This window comes from Phalacrocorax carbo, chromosome 1 (assembly GCF_963921805.1).
Source record: "Phalacrocorax carbo chromosome 1, bPhaCar2.1, whole genome shotgun sequence".
Lineage (NCBI taxonomy): Eukaryota > Metazoa > Chordata > Aves > Suliformes > Phalacrocoracidae > Phalacrocorax > Phalacrocorax carbo.
In genome coordinates this window covers 160,983,932-161,005,570 of record NC_087513.1, presented here as the reverse complement: position 1 = coordinate 161,005,570, position 21,639 = coordinate 160,983,932, and the positions used below count along the sequence as shown (strand labels likewise).

The window sequence follows — 21,639 nt, the reverse complement described above, 5'->3', positions numbered from 1 at the left end:
GCTGTGTCCCCTCCCAGCTTCTTGTGCACCCCCAGCCTGCTCGCTGGTGGCGTGGGGTGAGAAGCAGAAAAGGCCTTGACTGTGTGTAGGCGCTGCTTAGCAGTAATGAAAACACCCTTGTGTTATCAACACTGTTTCTGGTGCAAATCCAAAACACAGCCCTGTACTAGCTACTGTGAAGAAAATTAACTCTATCTCAGCCAAAACCAGCACATTTTGTTAAGAAAAGATGAAACTGTGGTTGGTGGGGTTGTTGGCTAATAATTTTGCTCCTATACCAAGGAAACAGCAGTTTGGTAAGAGCCTGATCTCTCTTTCTTATTCTGAGACATAGTATAAGGCAGGGATATAAAAAAGTATTTGTATCACATTCCTTCAATATATACATATATATATATATATGAATGTGCTTGTTTGCTTTGTTCTAAGATGTGAGAGATTTTCTTTGTGAAAGACCAATGACTGGTATTTCAGTCTGTTTGATAACCTGCAGAGCAAATTTCTGTTCTCAGGGATGTGCATGCTAGTCTAATGGTTTTATTTTATTTACTCATGTATATTAATATATTCATTGATGCATGTGCCACATAAAGGACTTGGGATAATTTCTTAGCATGATGAGTATGCAGCATGAATTGTTCCCCTAAGCACAGCTACAGGCTTTGAGGTACTCAAGGGAGGGCTTCCTCCACAGAGTTTAAAGTTCAGAAGTTCAAAGGCATTTCTCATAAGAAATTAACCATGACACTTTAAAAACGAGAAGGAACGACCTACTCCACGCCTGAAGAACTTGGCAGGGGCCATTCTCACAAGCCAACAGACACTGGTGTTCCAAGTGTCTCACAGAAGAGGGGTTGAGTTCAGGGGCAGTGCAAACAGGAGAGCAGCCTCTTACAGTCCTGCCTTGGAAAACATGGCCCCATGGTTTCTCCAGGCCTTGTGCGGAGAGCAAGCTCTTCGATAAGAGCTGTAACAGGCTTTATTTACAGCTGTCTGTATTGCCCTGAGCACTTGGTAGGTATCTGTCTGAATATCCAGATGGATGCCCACCCTCGGGGCATCATTCCAGCTCCAGACAGTTCAAGCAAATCTTTAACTTTCCAATCTTTCTGGCATGGTGTAGAAACCCCCAAGGTGACAGACAGGGGTAGCAGGTTAACCACTGAAACACAGCTGGACAAAGAGCCCGTCAGCTGCTAGGCATGTGTCCAAGGATGCCTCTGGTCTCTGTCAAAAGCCAAGAAACACACCGGCGCCCGTGAGGTTCACCGGGCGACTGGGCAGTTTCTGCTTGCGTGAGATGCTTGCCCATGGGAGCCACTGCTGGAGATGTGAGAGGGCAGAGGGATGGGGGCTTAAAACGAGGATGCCTGTTTGCTGAGCCACTCATGCCATGACTTGCCGGGATGAGAGCAGGCAGCGGATGTGTACAGTTAGGTGGGAGGCCTGGAAGAGCCCAGGGCAATATTGGGCTGGTGAAGTGGGTGAGTGGAGGCTGCTCAGTCAGCGCTCCAGGAGTGAGGCTTGCTAGAAAAATGTGAGAAATAGCTTTTGGTGAACACAGGGGAGGATTGCACTTTCCCTTTGTTTTAACTGTGGCTTTTCCTTTCTATACTTTAAACTCAGTCCTCAAAACCAGTAATTTCTTTCATTTCTCTGGTCACCCTGTGCAGAGCTGGGGCATAACACCTGCCTGAGGCTGGTGACCTTCAGTCAGCGTCCCCCCAGAAGCAGTGGCATGAAACAGAGCTGCTATGGGGCTCCGCAGAGAGAGCCCCGAGGCAAGCGAGAGGGACTTGTGCCTTGGGTCACATTTAAGCAAACCTCAGCCTGCAGAGGTGTCTGGCACTGGGCTTGTGCTGCCAGAGCTGGAAAACAGTTGTGGCAGACGTGGGTAAAACCTCCTGCAAAGTATAGGCAGCCAAAGGGCTTGAAGCAACCTCCAGGGCCTTATACCAGCTTGATGAGGATCCCAGCTTGACGAGGATCCCAGCTTGAGGTTAACTCCTGTCTAGAATGGGAGGAAAACTGAAACTGGTTCAGCCATACGATCCCAAAATCAATATTTTCACATCGCAGGGCATGTGACATGTCTCCAGAAAGGGCCCGGCAAGGACAATGGTTGGCACAGGTCCGCAGCTCCACAAGGCTCTAGTGTGCTCCGCCACTGCCCAGGCCTCTATAAGCTGATGCCTATACCTAAGGCAGTCCCTCTAGGTTTCCTTTACAGGCAAGAAAATTCCTCTCATAAATCTGCACATCTTCCAGAGATGTCCTGTATTTAATGGGACTGGAGGGGGGAGGGCAGGATTTATTACTGGGAATTGAATTTCATGCATGATTGTGTTTTTGCTTTTCATACTGATGTACAGTATTTTGCATTAACAGTATATCCAGCAATTACACAAACACTTCCTCCAGCTGAATTTTAACATTTGTGTCAGGTTCTTTAATGGATGCAGCAAACCTGTAGCTTTTGCATGCCGGGTTATGTCCTAACTCTCTCGTACCAAATCAGGTTTTTCCCGTATGCACATAGAAAACTTAACACTTCCCAGAATACCACATGAAAAAAAATGCTCTGGGCCATCTTTCCAAATAAACCCTTAATCCTCAGAGATCAGCGAAAGTAATTTTTGTCAATAGTGCACCATTCCATAGAAAAACAGAGTAGTCACCGCAATAAGCACTGGTGTCTCCAACCTTAGTGTTTGGCATCTGCTAGCAATTTTATTTTTTTGGTATTTGATAAGAAATTTACAATCAAAAGCCACTACTTTGTCACATGAAGACTTCTGAAATTCATTATATTGCTGTTGGAAGGTTTTCTGATTCCTACCTACACGTAACACATGAGATAACTACACCAGAAAGAAAGGGGAAAAAAAAAGAAACTAATTTTTCCCACAGCTGGCACAAAGTAAACAGATTGCTTCATTATCCCATTTCCTCCACTTTACAGCTTTGCTTACTGAAAAAAAGTGCAGTGCAATACTTAAATCCACATAAAAGCCTTACCATCAAAATCAGAAACATTGACCATATGCATGAGGCATCATTCAGTGCTGCAAAAATTCCTTACAAACTGGCCTTAAGTCAAAACTGTTTAAGAATTTCTCTTTCTCTAAAAGTTGAAATGCATTTCTGACATGAAAAAAAGACTTTATATAGTTTTAACACAAAATTCTCAAAAGTGATTCTGCCCTTCTTCACCTGGCTTGCAGCTAAAACAAATTAAAAAGCTAGAATGAACATCTAACTGAGCCACAGAAATAGTCAGCTGAGAAAAGACACTTGAACAAAGAGGAAAACAGAAAAAAGCACAGTGCATAGCTGAAACTTTATAATCAGTGGAAAACACTTTATTTCTTTACAAGGGCAATGACAAGGTAGAACTACTGCAATGTAATGAAAGAAAAATATTTTCAGTATGGGAACATGAAAGCATTAACATAACAGGCAGAGCACATTGTGTCCTGCCCTTGGTGAATGTCTTGTTGGCTACTCTGGACTGTGACCCAGCAAAAATAAGCAGTCCAAATGAATTTTCTCCTCGGTAATACACTGCTTCGTTTACTACAGGGAGTAGACACTGGCAGACTGTTTTCTCGAGAGTCAGCATAGGGGCATGACATTGCACTGAGGAATAGGAAGACCCGGTGTTGCACACAAATCACACACAAAATGAGCTGAAGCACAGCTTGGTACACGAGACAGCTTCTGAATACATTTGATCCATCTGATTTTTGACAAGGCAGTGCTCTCAGAGGATGGGAAGACAGGGGGAACCTGACCATGTCCCCCAGCACACGCACGTGCCCATTGGCATCTATGGTTTTAAGGTTTGGTCTTTTTTCTCCTCAGATATCATTGCTGCCAGTTTTATTTGTGGTTTCATAAGCTCAGTGAGTTTAAATTTGATTTTAAATCTGTCTTCTTTTTCCAAGAGCTTCTGCTTCAGCATGCAGCCTCCCTTTTTGCTGGAGGGTTTTACCCACTTCTATTTCAAGTACGCACACCACTTTAGAAACCAAATCAACCCCAGTAGGATCAAAAGACGCAGTATTACTGATGGATAAAATGCATTTTAATTCCAAACTCAGTTTATCAATGTCTTCAATCTGTACAGATCAAAACCAGTCACATATTATTTCCTTATTCCCTTTGTTTCTGAGTTGCTTGAGCATGTTGATCTAAGTCAGCTTTTAACTCCGCTTTGTCACCATGACCTTTTTTGATCCCAGCCCATTTGCTCTCAGATTAAGTCACACTACAGAAGCTGCTTTGCTCCAGGTTGTGGTTTTCATGCTCCCAGTTAAATGAAACCTTTCTATGCCACTGGGACAACTGGTGCTTGATAAACAGTGGGACCGGAGGTTGTAAACCACAACACCCTCTTTGTGACACAACCCTTCTCTGAGTAAATATGGGCCTGCTGTGGGAATCGGGGAGATGAACCAGAGGAGGGCGTGGGCAAGAGCTTCCTTGCAGATACAGATACTCCTGGGAAGGCATAAAGCAGACCCTCACCTTCATGTGTCTCCCATTCCTCCCAGCTGGAAACTGGGGCAAATTTGTTTTGAGGGCTACGTGGTACATAAGCAGGGCTCGGTACAAAGAGCACAGTGTAAATTATCACCCCTTGCCCTGATCTCCTGTGGCTTATTTCAGCCTCCTCCAGGGCCTTTGGTCATACCTGCCAGTCACCTCACACCACATCATCTCCTCCACCGCTGCTGCCAGTTGCTACTATCCCCCCCTTTAGCTGAAGCACACGCCTATCATATGTGTAAACAGCTGGAAAAGTAGTTAAATGTACCGCTGTTATGGACTGAAACACACATATCTGTGAAAAGAAGATTTCAGCGTGTGGGCTAAATAGCAGGGTAGCAGGGAACAAACGCAATCCTGTTCTGAGCATAACATATAATATGTAATCATCAGTGCACCGGTGCGCCACTCAGAGCTACGATAAGCCAAATGCATCCAGTGCTACTCTATTTGCTTCAGTGAGGTAACAATATTGTAGAGTACTAGAATAACTCGGGTTAGAAAGGGCCTCCAGTGCTCATCTAATCCAAAACACGTCTAATCTATGATTCTAATCAGATGGGCTTGTTCAGGGCCGCATCCAGTTAAGCCTTGAACACCTCCATGGAGGGAGATCCCTCATCCTCTCTGGGCAGCCTGCTCCAGTGCTTGACCATCCTCATGGTGAACAATTTTTTCCTAATACCTGACGGGAATTTTCCGTGTTCCAACTCAGGCCCCTTGTCCTGTTGCTGTGCTCCTCCCAGAGGGTCGGCTCCAGCTTCTCTGAGTCCTCTGACTGGGAGCTGTCCTGGTGCCCGTGAAAGATGACAGACTCCTTGTGCCCAGATCGACCAAGTGCTCAGGGAATAGCGGAGAGCAGCTGCGGCACACGAGGGCAGAGGATGCACTCGGGAAAGCGTTCCCGCTCTGGGAACACCAAGGTCTCAAGCCCAGCCTGCAGCTCAGCCACCAGTCAGGACTCAACCTCTTCATCTTTATGGCTCACTGCAAGGGTTGCTTCTGAACACTGGCTGCTCTGGAAAGACATTTGCTTATCTGCCTCCCACCTCGATTAAATCCTTTTAAATTCCATCAGATACAGTATGCTTTTATTTTGCAAACGCTTTCTAGATCGCACTACCTAGGGCCACAGGTTCTAAAAATCAGTCTGAAAATTTCCCTCCTTTCCACTGTGACCTACCCGGGTTTAGCAAAACTTAGTTTGATGTGGAGGGAACTTCTGAATGCCAAGAGCTGCACCTGTGCTGTTGGCCAGGTGGAATGCACCTCCAGTAAAGTAGGAGATGCACTTCTTCACATTTCCTGCTCAGTTTGTTAAACAGGTTAGATCTATTTTTAAAAGCATTGTATTACAAACTTTCAGGGAACAACACAGGCTTTTTTCAACAAAATTAAGCTGAGCTGGGAAAAAAAAAGAAGAAATAATACATTAATCTCAGTGTCAAGAAACAAAGTCTGTAATGTCCAAACACGGTGCACAGAATGGGAGAGGGGAAAGTTTATTGGCTCATGGAATGCAATTTTTCACTCCTTTAAAACACTCTGGGTTGTCACTTCCTATTAATTTTTTACCTTATGTTATGTAATATACGAACCACATAGCTTAAAATCATTCTTGTCCGGGCAGTTTACAAAAGTTGTGCAGTAATTAAATTTAATTCAATTTCTGATAGCTTAAGAAAAACAACGGTGGTGATCCTAGCAAAGACTGGTGATTATTAACTGATGTTCCCACTCTGATGGATTTTTTTCTTTTTTTAGGTGACACAGAAACATTCCTTTGTCTACTCTCCTTTGGAGAGAAGGATCTGATTGCTTGTTTTTTAGGCGGCGCTTTTTGTTCTGCGCAATGCAGAACACCGTGCAAGCCTCCTCGTTTTACAGTTGTGTTAATCTCCCCTAGCGCATACAGCAATTTGAGGTGTATACCCTGAATCTATCACTGACAGCAGACCTGACCTTGCCCAGGTGATGGTGCTCTTAAAAGCCTATCTATACTCCCTGCATGCCCGCCTTACTTTCTCAGGAAAACCCTATCAAACAAGGAAGTTGTCCTTCAGACTTAGAAAAATAAAGTTGGGTTTTTTTTTTCTTTTGCACAAGTGCTCCAGGCATCCTGGAAATTGTAACACAACAGAGCCAGGAAAGAGTCTCAAGTTGCCCAACCTATGCATGGTAAAATTACAAGAAAAATTACTTAGGGACAAAGGCATGACGACCCTAGCCTGATATTCCTGGCTGCAGAACAAATGCTGTTGTCATCCCATGTTTAACTTATGAGGCAATAACGATTGCTTGTGATTTTCATCCTGCAAGAGCTAAAATAATATCCTGTATTTCAGACCTGAGAGCAAAACCATACCTGAAGGACTCTTCTGTACATAGCCATACAATAAAATGTGTACATTATAAAAATCCAACTATTGAATAATACCCCATTCTGATTTGTAGCTATACGTAGCTTAAAAATCTTGGGAGTCTGGGGAGGTCCCTGCTGACTGGAAGCTAGCCAATGTTATTCCAATCCACAAAAAGGGTGTGAGGGAAGACCCAGGGAGCTACAGACCTGTTAGCCTAACCTCAGTTCCTGGAAAAATTGTGGAGAAGATTCTACTGGGTGCTACTGAAAGGCATTGAAAGAATAATGCCATCATCAGGCACAGTCAACATAGGTTCACAAAAGGAAAGTCGTGTTTAGCTAACCTGATATCCTTCTATGATAAGGTCACCCACCTAGTGGATGAAGGGAAGGTGGTGGGTGCAGTTTTTCTGGATTCGATCAAGGCTTTGATACTGTCCCTCACAGCACCCTTCTGGACGGGTTGTCCAACTGTGGGATGAGTGGGTTCACAGTGCGCTGGGTGAAGAACTGGCTGAAGGGCAGAGCTCACAGGGCTGTAGTGAATGGGGTTACCTCTGGCTGGTGACCAGTCACCAGCCGTGTTCCTCAGGGCTCAGTCCTAGGGCCAGTCCTGTTCAATACATTTATCAATGAGCTGGACGCAGGAGTGGAATGCACCATTAGCGAGTTTGCTGCTGATACCAAACTGGGAGGTGCTGTTGACTCTCTTGAGGGACAAGAGGCCTTGCAAGGAGGACCTAGATTAATTGGAGCATTGGGCAATTATCAATGGCATGAAATTTAAGAAGCTGCGCCAGGGGAAGTTTAGGTTGGATATTAGGAAAGACTTCTTCACGGAAAGGGTTGTCAGGCATTGGAACAGGCTGCCCAGGGAGGTGGTAGAGTCTCCATCCCTGGAGGTGTTTAAAAGAAGGGTAGATGTGGTGCTTGAGGATATGGTTTAGTGGTGGACTCGGCAGTGATAGGTTAGCAGTTGGACTCGATGATCTTAAGGGTCTTTTCCAACCTTAACGATTCTATGATTCTATGATAAGTTGAAATGCCGGATTCTGCACCTAGGAGTGAGTAATGCCAGGCACAAGTATAAACTGGGAGAGGAGTGGCTGGAGAGCAGCCCTGCAGAAAGGGATCTGGGGGTGCTGGTTGGCAGCAGGCTCAATATCAGTCAGCAGCGTGCCCAGTCAAAAGAGGTGATTATCCCACTGGGTTCAGCATTGGTGCAGCCTCACCTGGAATACTGTGTGCAGTTCTGGGCCCCACCATTTAAGAGGGATGTGAAGGTCCTTGAATGTGCCCAGAGGAAGACAACAAAGCTGGTGAAAGGGCTGGAAGGCATGTGCTGTGAGGAGTGGCTGAGGACTTTGGGCTTGTCTAGTTTGGAGGAGGCTGAGGGGCGACCTCATCGCTCTCTGCAGCTTCCTGAGGCGGGGAAGTGGAGAGGGGGGTGCTGAGCTCTTCTCCCTGGGATCCAGTGACAGGATGTGTGGGAACGGTTCAAAGCTGCTGCAGGGGAAGCTTAGACTGGACATTAGGAAGCATTTCTTTACCAAGAGGGTGGTCAAACACTGGAAGAGGCTTCCTAGAGAGGCGGTCGATGCCCCAAGCCTGTCTGTGTTTAAGAGGCGTTTGGACAGTGCCCTTAACAACATCCTTTATCTTCTGGTCAGCCCTGAAGTGGTCAGGCAGTTGCCTAGATGATTGTTGTAGGTCCCTTCCTACTGAAATAGTGCTATTCTAAACACTAATAATTCTCCCCCCAAATGCCATTTTTATGCCCAAGAGCCAATAAGACTTGACACACAAAAAAATTAACCACAAGGGTTTTTTTACAAAAAGCTGCAAGCACCTTTCTTTCCCAGTCTGAGACAATAAATCTACAATCATTCAAATGACCCAGCACAAAACAGTGCTAATGCAATGATCCTATCAATTTACGTACAAAAAAGAAGAGGAATCAGTCCCAAGAGGTCTGAGGAACTTAAAAAAAAATTTCCCAAGTCATAGCTTGTCCCAAAACACGGGAAAAAATAATAAAAAAGCAAAGGCCAAGTCTTTCACTCTTTTACACAAGTTAAAAATAGCTAAGAAAGCCAAGTAAGCGAAGCCAAAGCCAGGGCTATGGTGGCAGGAAGGCAGAGGTTGGAGGGAGTTAAAGGCATGTGTTCATATGGATGTTAAGTTCCCACCACAGCTATGGGGAGAAAGGGGACTATTGTTTTCTGGAAAACTGGAAGCTGGAAGACGCATGAGTTAAGCTCACGACAGGGGGACTTACAGTTGCACATGAGAGAGAAGCTGAAAATGTAATAAGGGGAGATATCCAGCCTCACAGATGAATGTTTTCCAACATCTAATCCCTGCAGATCCCAGCCAACACAAAGAAAATGCCACAGGGGAAGAGTATCTCTCGCAACTTCCCTTACCCTCCAACCTGGGGTGAATACTCAGCTGTGCACAATGTCATTTGGGTTGACACCACCACAGATGAGATCAGAAGCTCAATGTCTTCTCCATTTTAGATGAGAGAGATGGTAACAACTGGACTAGTAACATGTTTACCCTCAGAAGCAGCAGCGTCAGGAGTAGGAAAGACAAGCTTTTCCCTGAAGCTGAAGTGAGCCTGGGTCTCATGTATGCTGAGGCCACTTTACATCTTTTTGGAAAAAACAGGGTTTACAAGGGAATGTACGTATAAATTAGCCCTGCTTGAAGGGTCCTTGCTCACAGGCAGAGTGGGTTTGAGGTGGAATTAACTTCATCTGTCCTAAGCCACCTGCATGGACTCCCTCTGAAGTCCCTGACAGTAGATGGGTGCTTGACAGAGAGAAATGGACCCACACTGCACATTGCAGCCCTAAGGCCAGCTCTGCTGAAAGCAGAGCAGTCTGGGACAGCAGAATTGGTTGTTGGAGATCACAGCCAGAGCCCACAGCAGGTTCAGCAGAGCAGGGCTACCCACCCACCCTGCCCCCTCCCCAGCACCTCTGGGAAGGGGTGCCTATGCTTGCAAGGAAGCTCCTCTTCCTCCTCCTCTTCTTCCCCAGGTCTCAGACTCAGACCTAGAAGGCCCCAGGTTGTGTTCCTATCCTTCAACACTTGCTCCAGCCTCCTGGTTATAGCGTGGCAGCACACCAAAAACTTTGCATGGGCCCCGGCCAAAATTTGCCCAGACACTATTCCCTGGATTCAACAAGCTTTAAAACAACCAAAGCCACTTTATCAACAAAAGAATAGGTGAGCTCCCCACATCAAGAAAACACGATGACCCAGACTTGGACTCAAGTCTCCTACCTCAGACTGGATTAGATCCCAGCTGAGAGCTGCTTGGATTGACCTACCTTTCCACCACCAAAAGAAATCCAGTCTGCAAGACCTCAAAGTGCCAAGATGGGGGAAAATATTTTTAAAAAAAATTTTTTTTCCTTTCTGCTGCCATGTGCTACAATAACTAGATCATAACGTCATGTAGCTGAAACTTGGATCTACAGTCATGCCCCTATTTGTTGACTCACAAGCACTTCTCTGTGCCCTAAAGTGAGCTCTGCCCACAGCCCAACACCATAGCAGAACGTGGCTCACCAACATCCAGACCCTTTCTCTTTTCTCTCTCTTTTCTGTTCCGAGGAGAGGAGAGGAGATCTTGGCACAGAGGCGGAATGGGAGCTGTAGCACACTCCATGCCCAATGCTGCTATGCACCCAAGCCTAGTGCCTGCTTTCCCCTCTCCCTCTTCCCTGCCAGCACCTCTGTGTGCACCTGCGGGCAAATGCTGCTGCGGACCTCATTTTATCCCACTGGGGCATTAACAGACTTACAAACAGCCGGTTCCCATTGAGCTCTGACACACATCCAAGGGTACACTTAACTTTAGCAGGGTTTTTTTTTTTGTTGTTTTTTTTTTTTTTTTAATGTCTATAATGTGATTGCATCCGGGTTTGTGTCTACACAGCAAAACCAAAGCGCATTCATCATAAGAATAATAATCAAAATGTGGCTTCTTATCCTTCAGCGATTGCCCGTCTGGCAAAAAGGTTTAGAAAGTGTAACAATAGTTTTGAAATAGATAGGAGGAAAGTAAAGACCGGCAGTGTACTTTCCACATCAATGGCAAATATACTACTGATGTGGAAAGCAAACAGCTTCGACCAAGAGAAGCCGCGGTGGATAACTTTACCCCTGCGAGCTGCAGGCTCGAATGCCGGTGCATTAAGACGGAGGTAGAAAATCCCAAATTCATCACCTTCCGCTGCAAAACCAGCTATTAAAAGGTCTATCGTCTGTGGCCGGGTAACAACAGGAGGCTAGCTGAAAGTCAGAGGATTAAAAAACCTTGCCACGCACTTCAGAAGCTTACCTCCTTGCGCGACTACAGAGCACACCTGTATTCTACAAGCCTTGCTCAAAACTAAGCCCCCCCCCCCCCCCCGGCAGGGCTATTTGTGGGGGCCGGGGCGGGGGGTCCGCCCGCAGAAAGAGATGCGACCCCGAAACTACTGACAAAACGCCGAGGAAGCCCCGCCGAGCTGCTGCCAGCCCGCCCCGTGCCCCGCAACGCGCACCTGCAGGGGAAGGAGACACGAAACCCTAATTACAGGGCGCGTCGCTGTTTGTTTTCGGGTCTGGGTTTTATGGTTTAACACCCCCCCCCGCACCCCCGCCGCCATCCCCTCCCACCGTGCCGCCGCCGCCGCCTCTCGGGCGCGGCCGTGGGGGGGGGGGGGACCCCGGGGGGGCGCCGCGGGGCCGGGAGGAGGCGGGGGCGGCCCCGGGGGCGCCGGTAGCTCCCTCTGCTGATTGGGCTCCCGCCGCCGCCCCGCTCCGCCCGCCCGCCCGCCGCCGCCGCCGCCGCCGCCGCCGCCGGGGCTCCGCCGGGACTCCGCCGCCGCGGCTCCGCGCCGCCCGCCCGCCCGCCCGCTGCCCGCTCCCTGCCCGCCCGCTGCCTGCCGCCGGGCCCATGGCGAGCACGTCGGCGGAGATCATCGCCTTCCTGCTGACCATCTCCGGTTGGGTGCTGGTCTCCTCCACGCTACCCACCGACTACTGGAAGGTGTCCACCATCGACGGCACGGTCATCACCACCGCCACCTTCTGGGCCAACCTCTGGAAGACCTGCGTGACCGACTCCACGGGAGTCTCCAACTGCAAGGACTTCCCATCCATGCTGGCGTTGGACGGTCAGGTTCCCGCCGACCCCCATCCCAAACCCCCGCGCTCCCGGTGCCGGTCTGTGGGAGTCGGGGCGGGGGTTGGGTGTCCGGGTCGGTCCCGGAGCCGGCGGGGGCGGGCGGGCGGCGGCGGGCCGGGGGGCGCCGAGCGGGGCCCGGGGGGGGCGGCGGGGACCCCGGCGGAGGCGGCTCCCACGCGGGCCCGTGGGCAGGGGCCCTGGCGTCCCGTAGCAGGAGGCAGCGCGCCGCTTTCGCACGCCCGTGGGAAGGTTGTTTTTTTTCTTCCCCCTAAAACCCGCCGGTTGAGATTGCGTTTGGTGCCGAAGCGGCCGCCTTGGCCTCTCTCGCCGTCGCTACCTGCTTGTTTTTTTCCCCCTCGTCGGAAGACTCCGTGCGTGTGGATTTGACACAGGAAGAATGCAGGCAGATTTTTCTCGCCCATTTATTTTCTGACTGTCGTGACATTCCTCTTTTTGATGGTTTTGCCACCTGTGCAACGGTCGGTGGAGAAGAACAAGCCTTTGCGTCATTTTGTTTTAATTAATGTTCCTCTGCTTTTTTTTTTTTTTTTTGACTTTCCTAAGTGGTTATTAACTGGGATGTAATTACTTCATTGACAAATGACAACGTAAAAGCTTGGGGCAGTGAGGGATGCAAAGGTATGCAAAAGTGATGCATAGCTTGGCTTAGTTTTAGGGGCAGTGTTATTCTGAAGCGAAGCTGAGAGTTTTGCTGTAGTGCCTGACACCAAAAACCGAGTTGGTGCTGCCTTTCTTCCCTGCTTAAGGGGAAACATGTTTGCCCTTCGAGGAAGCCCTACTGAGAAACTGGGTCACTGCGGGAAGGAATCTTCCCGACTAAACTTTCAGTTGATAAATCTGCCATGATTACGGCTGGTAGACACGGGGCAAGTGTGGATGGCATTGGCTTGTAGACTCTGGAGTGACTGTAAAGAAAGGGAGGAAAGGTTTTTAGTTTTTTTAAAAAGGTGGCACCTTTTCCATGTTTTTATGGTCATAAATGAATAAACTCTACAGGGTCCCAGTGGCTTTGATGCTCCCTAAAAATCAGGTCTGGTTGTCTAGATGCTCCCTTTGTGTTGGAGTCTGGGAGTGAAAGATTTGGTGTGAAAGATTTGTTTAAAAGGAAAATAAAGTCTGTTAATCAAATCGCTCACAGAGATTAATATCATAGCAGGGATTAATATTATCAGGACGCTAACTAATATCAGCATCAGAAAACCTTTCACCTCTGTATGTACAAAGGGCTAAAAGAGGTCAAGACACTAAAAAGCGATAATGCGGGCAACCTTTAAGCATCACTGTTGCAGGATGCTTCCCTCAGATGGAGAAGTACCGTACGCCAGACCTTCTTTTGACCCAGCCCCATGGCAGCAGAGGGATTTGCCAGTTCCTCTGAAGGGGTGGCAGAGCTGGGTCAACTCTGTCAGCGTCAGTGACTCTATGGCCAAGCGTAGCAGCCAAGAATGCGCCTTCCAGGCTTGGGCAAGGACTTGTGGTCTGTGTGCAGGCAGGCACAGAGTGATCCTTATGACATACTAATGTTATAGAGTTTCCCTTATGAGGAAAGGCTGAAAGACTGGGGTTTGTTCAGCCTGGAGAAGAGAAGACTGAGGGGGGATCTCATCAGTGCTTATAAATATCTAAAGGGTTGGTGTCAGGAGGATGGGACTAGGCTCTTTTCAGTGGTGCCCAACGACAGGACAAGGGGCAATGGGCACAAGTTGGAACACGGGAAGTTCCACCTGAATATGAGGAAAAACTCCTTTCCTGTGAGGGTGCCAGAGCAGTGGCACAGGCTGCCCAGGGAGGTTGTGGAGTCTCCTTCCCTGGAGATATTTAAAACCCGCCTGGATGCGTTCCTGTGCCCCCTGCTCTGGGTGTGCCTGCTCAAGCAGGGGGGTTGGACAAGATGATCTCCAGAGGTCCCTTCCAACCCCTGCCATTCTGTGATTCTGTGACCACCAGTGCATAACCTTTCGGATCCACCAAAGCTATTGTTTCGCTCTTCTTTTAGTTCTGGGTTAATCTGTTTTCAGAATAAGAAGAGTGTAGTTACAAACAAACTGTGCAGATTTAGCAGCATTAAAATTCCAAAAAGAAGAAACACGACAGCAAAGTTCTTACCACCCCTTCCTCCAAACTCAAGTCTGGGAAACCTTATGCATTGGGTAACACGTTCCACTTGCCCAAGGAATGACTTTCTGAGCACCTCCTGCACAGTGAAACAGCCATCTGAGCACTAACTCATTCTGGACAGAAGTGAACCTGAAATGAACATCTGGAAGGGCCTTATCCCATCGTGCCGGCCGGACAGTTCATCCCTAGTGGAAGGAAGTTCGGCTTCAGTGTTTCTCAATAACGTCTCTAAATGCTGTGGGGCCAGAAGCTGGTACCCAGGCGCAATGTGTGTGAAAGGCAGGCTGGAGAGGGAGTAACGTAACCCCCACAGCAGAGGCCAGGCAAGCTGGGACAGGGTGGAGGGGCAGCCACCACAACCAGAGGTCCTTTCAGTAGCCAGCCTAGCCCACACTCTCTTCCTTGCAGTTCCAGGCTTTGCTGGGAACCCGTTACCTCCTGACAGTGGGTGGGTATGTCCCGTTTTTGCCCTAACCCTTCCCCAGTGCAGGAACGTACTTCAGGGTTGCAGTGCATCTTGCATAGCTTAGAAGGATTCGTAAGTCAGCATGAAGCTGAATCTGCCTCAGCTCTCAAGTAGCCTCTCCCTTCCTCTTTGCACAGACTTATGTGGCCAAGCTGGATCTCATTCCCTGTGACGGGGGACATGGGAACTTTCTCACTCCATCCTCAGGTGGGGGACTCAGAAGACACAAAAAAGGGCAGATCTGGCTTCCTGCTTTCCCTGAAGTATTTCTGAGCAGAAACAATAACCCTATCGAGATACCATGTAGGGATAACGTGTTGCTCTCCTCGAAATGGTAGGGCAGGGCTGGGAAATTACTAGAACTCTTTTTGTTGTCCCAGGGAGAGGTGGCTCACTTCTACTCCTTCCTCACGTAACTGGAGAGGATTTGCCTTGCAGAGCAGTTCTTCTACAGAAATTGGTTTTTTTTTGTCAAATCAGAAACCTCTCAGTTTTGCCGGACTTCTTGTCCGGAGAGACCACTCAGGTCCTCCAGAGGATCGGGCAAAACAAGGGCATATGAAATCAAGGTATCACCATGCTGGTTGCCATGGCACTCCTGTGGGGTGCAGAAGCCCTTCCTTCTTCAGAAACATCATCGTAGTTTGGGTCAGGAGATGGTTCCCCATTACCCTTGTTTTGGCTTGCATCACAGAGTGGTCTTGGACCATGCGCCCCAGATTGCCGAAGGGTGGCAAGGCAGCAGGGCTGCCCCGATGGCTTTCAGGCCATCGCTCCACAGGGGCGGCTGCCAGAGAAAATTGCATGTGATTCCCTTCCACCTGTATGCATTCCTGTGTAAGAAATTAGTTTGGCCAGCCCTCATTAAAGGCTCAGCCCCACATTCTGCACACAAGCAAAACTATTCTTGCTTTCTGTGGGACTTAGGATCATTTTGCGTTTACTTTTGTGCGCTACCGGTCATAGGTAGAAACTTAGTGATGAAACTACCTCCCCGAAAGAGGACGTATCAGTTACCCTGTTTCCAACAGTGGATCTGATGACCTTTTGGAAGAACAGAGCTGAACAAAAATTTACTTATGAGCTAAAAGAGGGTATTAGAGCTTAGGAAAGCGTACAAAAGTAATGGGTGTGTACTTTTAGAAGGAATCTGTGCTGTATCTGTAAGGCAACCTCTTATACTTCATGTGATGCAGACTGCAAGCTGCCATTGGAGGCATTTATTGTGAAAGTGACAGTCCCCAGAACTTTGCATACGTTTTTTGTTCTCTGAGTGTCATAATATATGAATTCCTCCTGACTCTTTGTGAGCATGAGAGGCAAGCGTGAGAGCAGTGAGGGAAGAAAGATGAAGATCTAACAAGATTAATTTGAATGCAAGACAAAACACATTTGTTTAAAAAAAAACCCACCTTGAAATAGGCTTCTCTTGGAATGCTGCTAAACATGACTTTATGAGTAATGCATGTTTGCTTGTCTGTTTAAAACATATGGCTTTTTGTTGCTTGGGAGCTTCGTTTGGGTGGTCAACATGTACGTGGCAAGCTTCCTACAGAGGTGGTGCGTATACAGACAATACATATTTGGAAAGGGGACAGTCTTTGGTCTTGAGTGGAGGAGTGTGAAGAAATAGGCAGCTTCCCCTTACACGTCTCTTCATTATAAGCCTTGGGAAGCAATGTAATGTTCTTTCTTCCTAAGAAGGAATGAAAAATCTTAATTACTCTTACAGCTAAATGCTATACATTGTTTTAACATAGGGTCCAAGCAATAGGAGACTGGATTTGGTGAAGAGGTTGATTTCAGCCTTTCATGCTTCCTAGTTCTCCGGTCAGCCTAGTGGGACGAATAGAGTCTTCTGCTCTTCAATGTTACTGGTGTAGGTGGTGAATCTTTTTTCATACATTTTGTTTTAAAAATGTGTACCAGTTGGGTGATAGCTGTGGTGAACTGACACAAGTCCTGCTGTGGCTGGCCGGCCCAATTCGGTGAAATATTTAGTGAGGAAGGTTATTCATTCAGCAGAACTGAGCAGTCTTCCAGCTCATGCTGTTTATAATTGAAAATGATTTCTGGGTGAGTGAGTTAATTATTTCTTGCTGTCTCACTACCCTCTACCTATTCTAAAACTGTGTATTGACCTTCAGGAACAGCTGAATTTCAGCCATGTGGTTCCTAGCATATGCTGCTTATTTTGGTTGGGGTGAATATTTACTGTTTCTCCTAGGAGGTTCAGACATAAATAAAAGTTTCGAGGACCTCTGGGTAAATATGTTCATGGTTCAGCACTTTAATGTGTCAATTAGCTACTAACAGTGTCAATAAATTCGACCTGTCAAAAATAATAGCTTCCTTGCCAGTCTTCATCTCCCACTTTACCTGTGTGCTACAAGAAATACATTACATACCATCAAAAGCAGTAAAAGCCAACTTTTCCATGCCTATAGCAAAAATCAACAAAGCAAGACTGCTTTCTTCAGACCTGGGTTTTATAAACTAAGAACCGCCTTTTGAAATTTTCATAAAGCCCTTTTCCTACTGACATCCCTTGGGTTTTGCCCGAGTGAAGAATAAGGAGTAAGAACGGGATTTGACTCAAAAGCAGAGGTGTACCTGTCACCCGAGCTTGCGCTGAACTGCTTCGGGGTACGGTTTTATGTCACTGTAGAGGAAATTTTGCTCTGCCCTGTTGGATGAGAAAGGTGGTCATCTCGCCTGGTTTTAGGTAACCGCAATCTGGCTGTTTACTGTGACCCACCCTAGGCTCTCTGCTTCATTTATCATGAATGGAGAAACGGAGGTTTCTCCAGAGGGGGGCTCATCCTTCTACCGTAGGACTCTACCCTATAGTTCAGACTTAACATACCTCATTATAAGAGTAAACACTTCAGCAGGCACCAACGACCCTTTTATATTCCAACATGAGAGGCATACGACAGCTACAGTTATTTTATTGACTGTTCTATTTCTTTAGCAGATGGGCTACAGAAGCGTTTTGCAAATGAAAGACGTCTGTAAGCATGCCAGCAGATGTAAATAAATGGCAGTAGGTTGCATTTGCAGATGTGCAGTGCAGCACCTAAATTTGGTAGGACTGATAAAACGGGGTGTTACGTGGTACAAATTGCTTCTTGTGTGCTGCTCGTTGCTCAAAGCTGTGAATCCATGGGGTGTTTTAAAAATATTCTTCACACGCAGAGCGGTCACCCTGGAGCTGGTGTGCCTCCAACAGCAGCCAAAGTGGGTGGCAGTGAGGAGAGCAGAAGGTGGCCAAGCATCAGTGCTAGCCACATGCAGCACAAGGACCTGCCAGTCAGACATAAATGTCTCTTTAATGAGTGCATCTGGTCTCTTTTTGCATCTCTGTAAACCTTTACCATCCACATATCCTGTGGAAAGAATTCCCACAACTTAGTTATATGAACAAGGGCAGTTTTTGTTTTGAATCTGCTGCCTTCTGTTTTCATTAGATGTCCACTAATTCTTGTCTTAATATATTGATTTCCTATATATTAAAGACTTTTATGTGTGTGTGGGGAGGTTGTTTATTTGTTATGATGTAAAATTTGGTGTAATAGGCAATGAAAAGGCGGTTTAGCTCTCAACAATTCCTCCCACTGGAGATCAAAACAAAAAGAATGAATACCCTAATAGTGGAAGTACATTTTAATTTTAAATGAGATGTAACAACAGGTTATGAAGAAAAACATCTTGTGATGGTTATTCAGCTGTAGAAGATTGCAGTGTTCCACCCTGTAAACAGCGATATGAGATTATCACAGTCTTTCAATTACAAGATATTGTCAGAAGGAAGAAGAGGCCAAACAACCCATTGTCCTGCTGAAAGGCCCTGCCCCTGGGAGGTCCAGCTCCGAGCAGCCTCAGCCAGCACAGCAAAATTCTACGTAGCTAAAGCCAGCCACGTTGGTCCAGGCTTAAGTACGGCAGTGGCTTGTTTTATCTCAGAGGGTTACTGCTGTCCATGAAGCTGAGTACGTTTGACTGCCTTGCAGAATGAAGGGCATTCTTGGATCCAAATCAAATGGGTGGCACATCCAGGCAGCCCCAGGACCCCAGCCAGGGTCAGCGCTGCCACTCTGCTGCCAGTCATCTTGCATCCGCGGCGCGCACGCACAACAAGACTGACATGTAAGACTTGCTTTGTGTGCACAGAGCGGCTCTGCAACCTGTGACAGCTGCTGTGCAGACCACGTGGAGTTGCTCTTCAAAACCTCGTGGGTACAACCTCTCGCAGATACTGCACCCAGTGCCACGGGATTATTTTGTGCAGCCCTGAATAGCAGAGTATCTTTCTGATGAGCTGGGCTCAGGTGATGATGCCCGGTGAAGGGCATACACCACCTAGTAGGATACACTCAATAGTAAGGTGACATCACTCCAGCCAAGGTCCGATTCGGTTTGCAATAGCGTATGCCTAATGCTGTGCAGAGGGAGAGGAGCCGCAGCAAAACCCGTTGTGCTCCCACTTCTCACGTTAGCCTTACTCTTTCTCACTGCAGGTTACATCCAAGCCTGCAGAGGACTGATGATCTCCGCTGTCTGCCTGGGCTTCTTCGGTGCCGTTTTTGGACTGGTTGGGATGAAGTGTACAAAAGTCGGAGGCTCTGATCAGACTAAAGCAAAAATAGCTTGTTTAGCTGGACTGATTTTCATACTCTCTGGTAAATATACCTTATTTCTCTAAGTTTGGGTATTTGAAGTCATACCTGAGCTGCTCCTTTTCCGCAGAAGTCCGCACACAATTCTCCGTGACTGCATTGGCTTCAGGGTCAGGCCCAAAACCCTTCTGCTGGCTCCACTGAATGGTTTGTCTTATGCTTTTCAGGGCTGTGCTCTATGACTAGTTGTTCCCTGTATGCAAACAGGATTACGTCTGAGTTCTTTGATCCTTCTTTTGTTGCGCAAAAGTAAGTACTTTCCTATTCCCATAAATCTTTCAAAGAAGTAGACCTTAAGTTTCATAGCGCGCACCAGAACCCATTTTAACAGCGAGCAGGTGCTTCTCCTGTTGGGCAGAGGAGGAGAGTGGGCTGCAGTTTTATGTAATCATATTTTCCAACTGTAGTAACCGTGTGCTGAAATTTAATGAACGAACACCTCCCCGTGCAGTGATTGCTCTGTAATCTTTGTGCCCAGGCTTATCGCGGCTCGACAGGGTTCCACCCCGCTTGCCACAGAGCAAATGGGGTTAATCAGGAGTGAAGCTTGCGCGTATGTCAGAGATGCAGCAAAAGGATTTCACAAGACAGAGGCACTCATTAGGCGCATCATTTGATAGGAAAGGAAGAAAATTACTTCCTTAAGCTTTTGATAGAAGGTGGTTTCCATAGAGGTGTTGAGCACTGTGCAATCTTGACTCCTCTCAAAGAGAGGTTTTGGCAGGCTCTGGGCTTTTTGCTAACAGATTTTCAAATCCAGATGACTGAAATTTGGATCATAAACCCTATCGTAATCCACGATCATATAAGCACTAACATAAATGCTTTGACTATACATGTAATTAAATTTAAGGGAGCGAGTGTTTATGGAATGGCAGGATGCATACCAGAAATAATGAGCATCCCTAAAGACTCCCTCTAAGCTGTGCAAGTTCTCAGGACCTACAAAGGCAGCAATTCATGAACCAGTGGTCGGATTTTGGATTCACATCTTATCCGCCAAGTCTGAGAACACTGGATGTAAATAGACTTTCTTGTTCTGGCTTCTTACGTAATGTTATCTTTAAAGATGAGAATTTCAAAGTTTTCTTGGTGGTGATTCCAGAATATGTCAAGCATTGGGTGTAAATTTCCCTGAGACCCGAGTAAGGGCTCAGTAAGGAACTGTGAGCCTTTCTGTTTCTTCTTGATAGAAAGAAAACAGTCTGAATAAATAACATGAATTGGATCCACATTTGTGGTGGGGCTGACACTGCTTCTCCTGTCTTGAAAGCAAGTTCATATTAGTTTGCTCCATAATTCTGCTGTAGTTTCTGCTTGTTTGATATGGTGAGGGCAGGATCCAGAGGCCTCCAAAAAAAACAAGGATGTGAGGTATAGTGAAGAAAATGGAGCCTGGCTATATAGCCAGAAGTTAATTATTCATCAGGCTTACTGTTTCTAGTGAAAAATACGGTGGTTGCTGCCAGAACTCCCTTTCCTACACTGCGTTCCTACGCTGTTCTGCTGCAAAAGAGCAGGCAGACCTCACAGCGGAGTTTTGCTGCGAGCAAATGAGTTCAGTTTAAATATTGAAATAAAGGCAGTAAAACATCCTCTGCACAAATTACCTCTTTCCTGAACAACCAGCATAGCTCAGCTGCGTGCACACAAAATCGCGACTGCAACGGTGAAGGCAGAGAGGAGAGCCAGAAGTTGCAATCTGAATTGTGCACGGTGTAGCTCACGCAATGACCTTGTGTCAGATTAAGCTAATGGCGGCATTCAACTCCTTTCTCTCTCAACCACCGTAAAATATGTAATGTATTTCCTTGCCTTCTCTGAAGTATTACTTTGATATGCGTTGCAGAAGCGTTTAATGTGCTTTGCAGGTATATTGTGGACACTTGGCACTGGCTTTTCACTGAGAGAGGCTGCTGCTTTGGGTTTCAACCTTTAACCTTTTGCTGCACGTTTCTCTCCTGAAGTTACTCTGGTGGTGTCAAGACAGGCTTGAGATACCGAAAGTGAACGTCACGAGATGTTTAGCATCATCTCAGCTGTCAAAGTTTGGCTTGAATTCATGTACCTAACTGAGGAATGGCAGGCACCACGGGGACACCCTGAAACCTGCCTTAGAAAGAAATCGTAAGCTGGATGCCTAAGATGGAACAGTTTGCATTGCCAATTTAAAACAGCTCCAAAGGAATTGTTTGGTTCTGTGTAATAACACGTGCAGAGTCTTTGGGACGGCATGGGATGCCTCGGTGCTTGC

At 47.0% G+C, this 21,639-nt stretch overlaps 1 protein-coding gene across 2 annotated transcripts in view; it reads left to right on the top strand.

Moving 5' to 3' along the window:
• The window catches only part of CLDN10 (claudin 10), a 61,708-nt gene that overhangs the window by 34,777 nt on the left and 5,292 nt on the right, over nucleotides 1-21,639 (top strand). Inside the window, exons 1-3 of one of the 2 annotated variants that reach the window (XM_064440681.1) lie at nucleotides 11,788-12,090; nucleotides 19,227-19,388; nucleotides 19,553-19,634. In XM_064440681.1, the coding sequence (XP_064296751.1) occupies nucleotides 11,871-12,090; nucleotides 19,227-19,388; nucleotides 19,553-19,634 (464 nt within the window). In that variant the 5' untranslated portion in view covers nucleotides 11,788-11,870. Of the gene's footprint in view, nucleotides 1-11,787; nucleotides 12,091-19,226; nucleotides 19,389-19,552; nucleotides 19,635-21,639 lie in introns of those variants that run through there. The other variant, XM_064440682.1, reaches the window with a different exon arrangement.